Raw genomic sequence first — 11970 nt, forward strand, 5'->3', positions numbered from 1 at the left:
GAGAGAGGAGGAGATGGCGTTTTTGAGGAGGACGTTATGATGAAGGAAAAAATAACCTACATTCAAGGCCTTATACTCAGCAAACAACCCTGAGGTACACCCTTGTGGGTTTGGAGTAATTTAAAGTCTAATCATGTCGTTGACTGTCTCCTAACGTATGTAATAAATCAAATCTGTCAGCATCACCAAAATAATTATTAATCCACTCGTTTCCCTTCAGCGACGTACACCATTTCTCATAATTACACATCTCTGAATCTTCGATTTCTCGCCTCTGCATTAAAGAGGTGTGCAGCCTGCACCTCTCACTAGCACACTCGGAGGGTACAGTCCATGTTCTCCAGTGCCCCAGGGACACTGAAACCACACAATAGCAGTATTGTGACAGGCTGAAAAGGCAGCTGTCTGAGGGCCGGCTCGGGCGCAAAGCAGCGGAGAAATTAGCAAGCACACAGGACCGTTTAACTTGATTTTTGTCAAAAAAAAAGGGGGGGGTTGTTACTCCAGTGTGAGCTGGCGACATAGCCTAAGGGAGGGCATTTACACAGGCCTCAGAGCAGATCAACTGGCCGTAACCCAACACCGGGGCCTCGCTGAGAATTTGCGGATGTGGTTCAGCACGTTTTTTCTCAAACGTGGTCTTCCGAAGTGCCTGAGCTCACACAGGAACACCAAGCGGCTGCCGTTGGCATTTCATGACATCATTTGCAGCTTAATGCGGTAAGTAATGTATATTTGGCTTTCTGGGTATAGACTGGATTAGGTTTACAAACTATTCACATTTTATGCAGCCTTAGCTTACCTACAATGTGTACAAACTACAAAACTAGACTAGGTATACCCAGTATTATGTTCAGATTTTGCATGCAGGCTGCATATTACTGATTCACTGTGAGCCCCATGGCTGGCCACAGGGATCACTGCATTCAATGACAATTCACAGGAAATGCAGTTCAGGGCTACAACCACCCTGAATACCGTTTTAATAAACATCCAAAAAACATCCAAAGAAGCGAATACATTTTTTTTCCGCTTTCAGCTTTCCTTTGTGTAGCATTTCACACCCATTCCACCTTTAATGGAACACTCCACTTAGTGTACCTTTAATTAGGATTTCTTGTTTAATTTAGCTAAGCTAACTACTGACACCTGTGATGTTAAACAATTAGGCTATCCCTCTGAAGAGTGCAGCTTGTCTGGTACGAGATGCCGGGGAAATATATGGAAAAGGGAAGAAACGGCTGATTGATTCTCTGTTGCCCATCTGAGGACACTCACAATTTCATTAGCATGGACTACATGGCCTCAGCGTCACCTGACCGCGTAGCTCAGCAGAGAGACAGAGCCATTCGCCTTGATGGCGAGTGTGATTGATTGTTGCTGGCTTGTGCGTGTGTGTGTGAGTGAGTGTGTGTGTGTGTGCGTGCGTGCGTGCGAGTGAGTGTGTGTGAGTGAGTGTGTGTGTGTGTGTGTGTGAGTGAGTGTGTGTGCGTGTGTGTGTGTGTGTGTGTGTGTGTGTGTGCGTGTGTGTGTGTGTGGGTGCACGACTGGGGTGGGACGTGCAAGGGGAAGTGAGATGACGATGACACACATTCCCTCGGGAGTGAGTGTAATTTGGAGCATGTCTTTACTGGTGTTGGATTGCTATTCAGTTCAGAAGAGATGCATGACAAGTGAGCGAGAGAGAGAGAGAGAGAGAGAGAATGAGGGAGAGAGGAGACAGAGAGAGAGAGAGAGAGAGAGAGAGAGAGAGAATGAGAGAGAGAGAGAGAGAGAGAATGAGGGAGAGAAGAGACAGAGACAGAGAGAGAGAGAGAGAGAGAGAGAATGAGGGAGAGAGAGAGAGAGAGAGAGAGAGAGGTTATGGTGTTTGTTGTGTTACTCGTAATCATCCTATCGATTTATCCATGCATCCAAACCGCTGGCAGGAGTCGAGAACAGACGTACCCCGGGTAGAGGTGGTAAGCGCGGGGTTATCCTCTCACAACAGTACAACAGCAGAAGGCAGTTCCACGCGCCCCCTCTGTAGCAGCTCGTGAAGGACCGAGCTGATTTCTGGCGTAAAAATAGACCCGTGTGCAAATGGATCTGTGCGGAGGTGCCCTGCAACAGCCATCAACGCGTTCAAGCGCTTGACTGACTGCTTACAAGCTCACACACACTGACAGGCAGCTTGCAAATATACTCTCATTTAGTTCCTTTCAAGGACAAGGGTTGATGTGGGACTGAGGAGTAGCGGCTATGGGGCTGAGGTGTGGGGGCGCCGGGCAGGACGAGATGAGGGGAAACAGATGGAGGAGCACCTATCATTCTGAGCAGGAGTCGCCCTGCGCGGAAGAGTTCCGGTCCCGTCATCCTGTGAAACCTCGAGCGATCAATCGCGTCTGAAGCAGCCCACTCGCGCTCGCGGCAAATTGCTAAGGGACATCAATTGTCCTGTCGATGGACACGGGCGAGTTGGACGACCCTTGACCTCTGGGGGGGGTCGAGAGGTCAGAGGGTGCGCGCTCCACCTCCAGGCACTGAGGAACGAGCGCTTGGTATTTTCCTTCCTCCCGGTCACACTGTCAGGCCACATTATACAACACATCCAGATCCCGGCTAATTATTTTACAAGATTCCCCGGGGTTACCGTGACAACCAGATGGGTCACTGCCAGAGACTGCGTTTAGCCACAGCGCAAGGAGGAGGGGGGGGGGTTGAGGGGGGATGAAAAGAAGATGAAGTGAGATGAGGGAAACAGAAAAGGAAAGACATGACCAAAGGAGGGGAAAGAAAGAGAGGGATGAAACTAGGAGAGTGCAGGAAATATGACAGAGAGAGAGAGAGAGAAGACTGTCTCAATGTCAAACCTCTGACATGTCCCATTTTTCACCGAAATTGAAAAAAATAAGAGCTATGAACTGTCTTTTCTAGGATGATGTTTCTGATGCCACTGACTCTCTCTCTCTCCCTCTCCCTCCCTCTCTTTCCTGGTGATCAGTGGCTCAGTGAAAAGTCACCTTGGCTCCTTCAAAGTATTTTCAGCAAACACTTTGTGTTTCCCTTGCCTCCGGACAGTCTGCTGCTGGCTGTAGACGGCTTAGGCGCAGCCATATTGTTGCTGGGCGCGCTTGCGCTCGCGAGCCAGAAAAACGCTCGCCTCCTCCACACACTTATTCACATACCATCTGGGTTTGGCTATACATAAAAAAACCCAAAAAACCGCGCTGATGAAAAATGTTGATACTTTCGGTAAGAAAGGAGGCTGTATTGAGGCCATTGTTGTTGTTTATAAAAAACGAATCACGAGCTATTAAAGCTGGAGGCTCAGGAGTCAATCAATACCTGAAAAACAAACCCCCAAACACTGGAATAGCCGCATTTGTTATATAAACTCTTCTTCCACTTCAAATAAATTAACATATGAAATATATTAATATTTGGCCATTCTTGCACCCGATGAGTTAATACAAGAATACGAGTATTCATGCATGCTTACACCGGATTAATTAACATTTCAAAAGATATGTTCAAACATACTCACAGCATTGAATTAGCATATCAAAAATATTTGAGAATTCTTACACCTGATAAATTGACCAAAGGGTTTTAAACACAAAACCCTTAACAACAGAAAACTATCAAAGCTGTGGGTCTCCATCAAGGGCAGGTTTTTGGTGTTGTTGTTGGGTGTACGTGTGTGTGTGCGCGAATTAGAGAATCTTTGTCCGTTCTTACCGATGTGTTCTGGCACTGGATGCAGGAGCTGTTGAAACGGACTGCTGGGATGCGCTGAACTTTGCCCTGGATGTTGAACACGCACTCATAGTTCTTCTGACCTGACTGGGGCTGAGGCAGGTTCCGAGCCCGCAGGGTGATTGGCCGAACGAGGCCTGCTGGAACCAGGATGTCGCCACTGTGCAGGATCTGAGGGCAGCCCTACAGATGACAGGACCAGAAAAAAAACCAGAGGGCGAGAAGGTCATCCCTGATGCAGTCACCCTGCCACCTTCCACATCCGCTACAGCAATGACCGCTGCACCTCCACTTACTGACTTCAGACGCTTTCTGCTTAAAGAAACCCTACGACTTCCAGTCTGCTGGACAGAAAACAATAAGTAGTGTCTGCTGAAAAGGAACCCTGCCTTGCATTCACACACACACAAACACACACACACACACACACACACACACACACAGAGCCCCGATCACTTGAGGGGGGGGGGTGGTTAGAGGAGCGATGCTTGAGCAAGGCAGCGCAGCAGAGGCAGTTAAACAATCCACCCCACTGCCTCCACGCCTGCTGCTGGTTTCCCCGAGCCACAGCACGCCACTGAAGCGCTAAATGAATGTCTTCCTCAGCGGTGGCGAGTGCTAGCAGCAGACCTACGGCGGGGAGCTAGCAGAGACCTATGGAAGTGAGCTGTCGCAGGCCTACGGCGGGACGGAACGATGGAACTGCAATGATGAACAAAGTCTTGCGGCACAGTAGAAAGCAGACAGCACTTTGATATCAGATCCACACACTTCTCTGCAAGTACTGCCAGGAAACACGGATTTAAACATGGAGCCTTTTGCCCTGTACGAGCTCACCGGAGCTTTCGGCCCTCCACTTCTGAGCAAATAAAGGAAAGACTCTACATGCACAAATACACCCAACTTGACCGTCACTATGACCATGTCCACAGGTACAAAAATGACCTCTCACCCTGAACAAAAGCGCACGACTCACTGGCTCCGAGCTGCAGCTGCTCATCCTGGCAGGTGGGCAAAAACTCCTTCGGGCCTTTTTAACCGGCGTCTTAAACCCCCAACGGCTTTCCCCGGCGAGGGGCCCTCTGACACCCACATGGGCCGCGGGGAAACCCGACGCCGCGGCTGCCCCGGACCCTCTGGCCTCCCTGGCCCAGCTGCGCATTAGAGCACGCTTAGGCCGATCTGTTATCTATTTAACGCTGAGCAATAATCGCGAGGGCTGTGAGGGCCGTCGGCCAGCGCGGGGGCCATAAATCAGACTGCCCGTGCCGAGGCCGCCCGACTCCGCCGGTCTGCTGTGGCTTTAGCGATGACGCCGGCCCTCCGACAGGTGGTGCCATCCATCTCTGTCCCGGAAGCCGGCGGGGCCCGCAGGTGGAGCGCAGTAGCAAGATTTACTCCCCTCAGAGGCACGGGGGAGACACGGGTGGTGGGGTGGGTGGGGGTGATCAGACTGCGATATGACTCCGATTTATCAACATAAATGAACCGCCTTTATTTCCGCGTCGCAGGAAGGCAGGAAAGGGTGATAGTTAACCCCGGAGATGATGAACGCCCTGACGTTGCTGCTCCAACACTGCACAGATTTTGTGTCATCAGCCCCTTTTTAAAGACAATGAGCTGGCATAAATACCTAAATACTGATTAGCCGGAATACCTTACTCTAATTAAGGAGGGGACGGTCAGATCCTTCGTTACAGGGAAGCAGCAAGGCTGGCTGGCGTGCTTGGGCTGCCGGGATTGTTTTTAGGCATTAACGTGTTACATATGGCACAGCATAGTGTGTAACTCATCTCGGTGCGCTCGGAGCGATCGCACGAGACAACTGGAGCGAGCGAACAGGCGTTGGCACAGGAGGGTACTGGAGACAGCCACAGCGCGCGACGCAGGGCGGAGGAGCGCAGGCTGAAAGAAAAGGAGGAGAGAGGTAATAATGGAGAGAAAAGAAAAGAGAGAGAGAGAGAGAAGAAGCGTGCGTGCGAGAGAAACGGAGAAAGGGTAGAAAAGGAAAGGAAGGGAAAGCGTATTTGCGCGACCCATTTCGCCGGCTCGGCTCCCCCGGCTCGGCGCGCACTCGAGTGGACCGTGAGGGTTTTCAGGCCAATCCAGACCCTTTCACAGCACTTTCACAAGAGGAGGACTCAAGGAGAAGTGAAAAATGCGAGTAAAAATTAAAACCCACACAGCAGCCCGATAACAGATTGGAGTTGTAGAAATTTAGCGCAGGTGAGTCCGCTAATGGACTATAATGGACTTTTCATCAAGTTTCCCCTTTTTGAAAATGGGCCACAGCTGCTCCATCTCATCTTTCCCTCTGAAAAAAGTTGGGCCAGATTAGATCATTAGTTCCATCCTGGTTTGTAATTTTCTAAATAAATCTTTTTTAAAGCCCTCTTGATAATTCATCTTTCCATAACTAATATATTAAGGTGGTTGCACACGCACTCACGAGAGCGACAGAGACAAAGAGGGAGAGAGAGAGAGAGAGAGAGAGAGAGAGAGAACTGGAAGTCGGCATGCACAGACACAGGGTGGCATACGTATGTGTGATCTGCTGGGTTCTGTTGCTATGCTTTAAGAGCTATTAAACGGAAACTCCAGAACGGCGGCCGTCCCTATCCATAAACACTGCTATTTATCGTGGAATATAAACAGGGTTGGCAGAGGGGTTGTGTCATCATTAATCCAATTCAAGCGGCTGCTCACGCCAGTGCATCTGTCTTCATTCAGAGGCGGCCGCGGTGTCAGGACGCGGCGTCCCGCAGCCCGCGTAGCTCATCCACCCCGCTGCCGGATCTGCGGGAGGTGAACCCAAGTGCCCCCGAAGATGTTTTTAAGCACCGCTCTCTTAATGTCAGCTTCCCTCGTTTTCATTAACAAGCTCCGATCGGCAGTTAATGATGAATTAAAGGACTGCAGGACAGAGTGTTTGTTGAATGAAATTTAAAGGTTACAGATAAAGTGAAGAGCTTGTTAAGACGGGAGGCTGGGTCCACGCGCCTGACTCCACGCTCAGTGTTAAACAGTGAGGACATTATTTGGGCTGGTTTCCTGTTTTGCATTTGGTTTTATGTCGTCTGATTGGTGGACTGTGACAGCTAAGGCATGGCTTACGCTTAGGGCTTAGACTTCTGCCGAACCTTCGGTATGCTTCAATATGCTGAGCTCTACGAAATGTTGGAGAAATCCTCACTTCAGATGGAATGCAAAATATATTAAATCAAACCAACAAAATCACTGCATGCAGTGCCGGGTGTTCCAAGCATGGACCTGCAGAGACATTGGCTGAATCCAAAATGGCTCCTTACACCCTATATAGTGTACACTGAACCCTTACACCCTATATAGTATATACTGAACCCTTACACCCTATATAGCAAACACTGAACCCTTACACCCTATATAGCAAACACTGAACCCTTACACCCTATATGGTATACACTGAACCCTTACACCCTATATAGCAAACACTGAACCCTTACACCCTATATAGCAAACACTGAACCCTTACACCCTATATGGTATACACTGAACCCTTACACCCTATATAGCAAACACTGAACCCTTACACCCTATATAGTATATACTGAACCCTTACACCCTATATGGTATACACTGAACCCTTACACCCTATATAGTATATACTGAACCCTTACACCCTATATGGTATACACTGAACCCTTACACCCTATATAGTATATACTGAACCCTTACACCCTATATGGTATACACTGAACCCTTACACCCTATATGGTATACACTGAACCCTTACACCCTATATGGTATATACTGAACCCTTACACCCTATATAGCAAACACTGAACCCTTACACCCTATATAGCAAACACTGAACCCTTACACCCTATATAGTATATACTGAACCCTTACACCCTATATGGTATACACTGAACCCTTACACCCTATATAGTATATACTGAACCCTTACACCCTATATGGTATACACTGAACCCTTACACCCTATATAGTATATACTGAACCATTACACCCTATATGGTATACACTGAACCCTTACACCCTATATAGCAAACACTGAACCCTTACACCCTATATGGTATACACTGAACCCTTACACCCTATATAGCAAACACTGAACCCTTACACCCTATATAGTATATACTGAACCCTTACACCCTATATGGTATACACTGAACCCTTACACCCTATATAGTATATACTGAACCCTTACACCCTATATGGTATACACTGAACCCTTACACCCTATATAGTATATACTGAACCATTACACCCTATATGGTATACATTGAACCCTTACACCCTATATAGCAAACACTGAACCCTGGCACCCGATATAGCCCACTACACAGGACACCAGCCAATGTCACTGTGTAGCACATTATCCCCTGTCCTACGCGCCGCCATTTTGAATGCTCTTCCAGGGAGGGTCTGTCGCAGTCCTGCTGGTTTGCAAGGGGACACTCGTAGCCGGATCCAGCCCGGAGGACAGCTGTCTCATCCCTCACTAGGGCCTTTCCCTAATACTGATTAGCACCCCATTAGGAGAGGCCTGCTGGCTAACTGCCTGTTGACAGTCCCTCCATTAACCTTATAGTGAACAGGCCAGTTATCAAACAGCTAAGCACTTTTGTCTGTTGAAACATTAAAAGCTTGCGCAAGTGGGAGAGGGGGAAAAAGTCATACTACACACACACACAGACAGGCAAACAAACCCGGAATCCAGTCTTTCACCACTGGCACACCAGGGGAAAAAAAACGACTTACAAAAATTCTCCTACAGGCAACTGCTTGGTCACTCACTCCATTTCTCCCATTTTTCCATCTCTTCCTCCCCACTAATCCCATTTTCAGTCTCCATATGCCATAATCCATGAAATATGCTGCCATCGCTCAGCAGGGAAAGGGGGAGGGGGTGGGGTGGGGATAAAGGCTCATCCCAGCTCCAAACCATATGGGAACCATGCCAATTAAAAAATGTTACATGAGATGTTTGAGTCACCCTCTTTGGGGAAGACATTTGCAGTGTTGCGGCTAAACAGACTCCGGTGTGGTGACTGTTACTAACACTCCAGCCATGACAGCTAGCGCGGCTAACACCGACTGCTAGCTGGGAGGAGTGTGCCCACTCTCATTAGCACAATGTTAACTGCCCCTTGATAGTGCTCATTTATTATTAACGATGTTAGCCTTTTTTTTTTTTTAGGTAATTGCTGCCTTAGGTACACTTACACAACGTTCTGCAGTGCTGTCAGGATCTTGTTCTGTTTCTATGTGGACCTGACTAGCGCAGTAAGGAGCGACGCAGTAAACCCCGCCCACTGCGCCTCTGCTGGCGTTTGATTTGCTGGGAGATTTATACGCGTGGTGATGGTTTGTGTATCTGAAACATGCCTGTCCTTTTCCCCATGGCTGGGAAGAGAACCATTTATGAGCCGCTGCTTGTCCGGTCAATACTGTCCCCTAGAAACCAAGGCTACACGAATGCTGTCTAATAAACGTCAGCCTGGACCTCACAGGTGAAAAGAGAGAGAGAGAGAGAAAGAGTAAGGGAGCCTGAGGTGAAAGTGAAGATTCTGGCTGTACAGTACTGACAAGCAGACCCTATTAGGCAGAATGGATCTACTGCTAATTAGTTACCCACATTTTTATGTCCTTGCTCAGAGGCTCTGGACACTATCGCCAGCCTTCTCCACGTTAGCAGAAAAAGTGTTTGCTAATGTAAAAGCAAAGATATCTTTTCACCACTGGCTGGCATGGGAGAGAGTCAGTGGGCTCAGCGTGAGAGAGAGAGAGAGAGAGAGAGAGAGAGAGAGGGGCTTAGGGCCAGTCAGCCAACTGGCCGGCCGGTCACAGAGGCGGGTCAGACCAGAGGACAGAGCCAGCAGTGCGGCGGAATGGCTGGCTGCTGACAGACACCTGCTGTGTCACTTCCTGCGTGGCCGGGGTGTCCGGCTGCGGAGGAGCGCAGTCACTGGAGCACTTCCTGCTGAGCTAATGGCTCCAGTGTCACTCATCCCACAATTAATTACCTCTGGGCACCATGAGTTAATGAAAAAGCTGCCCCACTGAGACGGACAGGGGGAGGAGTGTTAGGGGGTTGGGGGGAGGGGTGGAGAGAGTGAGGACGAAGGAGACTATGATAAAAGTTAGAGAAAGTAAGTAAAGAGAGTGAAAAGAAGTGAGAAGTGGAAGAAGAATGTGGGTTTGAGACGAGAAGCAAGACAGGACAGAGTGAGGAGAGAGAAAGAGAGAGAGGAGTAGAGAGAGAGAAGAGAGAGAGAGAGAGAGGAGTAGAGAGAGAGGAGCAGAGAGAGCGAGAGAAAGAGAGAGAGGAGTAGAGAGAGAGAGGAGCAGAGAGAGGAGTAGAGAGAGAGGAGCAGAGAGAGCGAGAGAAAGAGAGAGGAGGAGAGAGAGAAAGGAGCAGAGAGAGAGAGAGAAGAGAGAGAGAGGAGCAGAGAGAGAGAGAAAGAGAGAGAGGAGCAGAGAGAGAGAGAAGAGAGAGAGAGAAGCAGAGAGAGAGAGGAGCAGAGAGAGAAAGAGAGAGAGAGGAGCAGAGAGAGAGAGAAGAGAGAGAGAGAAGCAGAGAGAGAGAGGAGCAGAGAGAGAAAGAGAGAGAGAGGAGCAGAGAGAGAGAGGAGCAGAGAGAGAAAGAGAGAGAGGAGCAGAGAGAGAGAGAGAAGAGAGAGAGAGAAGCAGAGAGAGAGAGGAGCAGAGAGAGAAAGAGAGAGAGAGGAGCAGAGAGAGAAAGAGAGAGAGAGGAGCAGAGAGAGAGAGAAAGAGAGAGAGGAGCAGAGAGAGAGAATGAGAGAGAGAGGAGCAGAGAGAGAGGAGTAGAGAGAAAGAGAAGCAGAGAGAGAGGAGTAGAGAGAGAGAGGAGCAGAGAGAGAGAGGGAAAGAGAAAGCTGAGGCAGAAGAGAGTGTTTGATCCTTGGAACTCTCTCAGGGAAAAGGACAGTGAGCGTGTATGCACATGTGTGTGTGTGTGTGTGTGTGTGAGCGGATGTGTGAGTATGTATGCTCTTAACCATTAGTCTCAATGATCCTCTCCCTGCAGGGCTGCTCTTTAAGGTTAAACATCTACATGAGCTAATTAAGCCGTGTGTAAGGACGGCTGCTCTGGAAAGGGCGGATGTTACGGTACTCTGGCGGTGCTGTCAGTCAGAGTGTGTTTGCCAGGCTAGCGCTACCTCCAACCCTCATCCAAGGGCTGCAAGTCACAACAGGAGTCCCAGCACGGAACACCACTAAGGAGTCACAGCACAGGAGGACCATTAGCTGTCCCCATGAGCAGCTCTGAACAGTTTTGGGTCAATATTGTTGCTGAGCTCGGCTAGTAGGAGAGGTGGTGTAGAGTGAAACGGAGATGCCGCTGACGTTTTGATGGTGGGTAGCGGGAGGCTAGAGGTGACGTAGGAAAAACAATGTCAAAGCGTCCAGCGGGGATAAATCTGGAAGCATCCCGTGAATCTTCCCTACATCTATATTCCACCGAGACCTGGTCCTGTCATAAAGTTTTATATCTCAGGACGGGTAGCCGCAGTTCAGAGACCTGGAGGGACAGCACTCATTCACTCTTCACTCATGACTGCGTCTCGTTTAAAACGAAGACGTTTCGGAGCCTGTTTACGGCTCGGTGCACTCCAGAGCCGGCCCGTTCCGGTGCGGAGCGTCTCTCGGGTGAGGCGGAGGTCTTCACGGTGGACCTTCCGCGTGCAAGGGTGACAAAGCCATCCGTTCACCGGGGCAGGCTCGTCGGAGCCAACGCCTCAGGGAGCAGCTGTGAGCTCGCCATGGGCTGCTATCAAACCTACCCGCCGCTCGCGGACGGGAACAGTGAATTTTAATGGCCAGCGAGCACGGCTCTGATTGTAACTCTTTCTGACAGCTGAGCTCCAGACTGGATATAGGCTGAACATAAAGATTCGTGGTGGATCTAATTGGCCATGTGAAGGTCAGGGAACGTAAGCGAGGAAAGGAGGAATTTCGGCATGCAGGCAAACGAGCGCGTCCGTCAACAGCCCGGCATATGTTTTAATCCGGCCAGGAAGCAGCCCAGAGAGGGAGGACTGAGCATCTGAATGTGAAGGCGTTCTGAGCACGAGCCTCTCTCACACACCCCTCTGTCACACACCCCTCTCTCACACACCCCTCTCTCCTTCTCTCACACACCCCTCTCTCACACACCCCTCTCTCACACACCCCTCTCTCCTTCTCTCACACACCCCTCTCTCACAC

General features: G+C 49.5%; 1 protein-coding gene across 3 annotated transcripts in view; it reads right to left on the reverse strand.

Moving 5' to 3' along the window:
* Nucleotides 1-11970, reverse strand: part of plxna3 (plexin A3) — a 103917-nt gene that overhangs the window by 24718 nt on the left and 67229 nt on the right. For 2 of the 3 annotated variants that reach the window (XM_035521821.1, XM_035521822.1), the window contains exon 10: nt 3721-3921. In XM_035521821.1, the coding sequence (XP_035377714.1) occupies nt 3721-3921 (201 nt within the window). Of the gene's footprint in view, nt 1-3185; nt 3328-3720; nt 3922-11970 lie in introns of those variants that run through there. The other variant, XM_035521823.1, reaches the window with a different exon arrangement.

This window comes from Electrophorus electricus, chromosome 23 (genome assembly GCF_013358815.1).
Source record: "Electrophorus electricus isolate fEleEle1 chromosome 23, fEleEle1.pri, whole genome shotgun sequence".
NCBI classification, from domain to species: Eukaryota; Metazoa; Chordata; class Actinopteri; order Gymnotiformes; family Gymnotidae; genus Electrophorus; species Electrophorus electricus.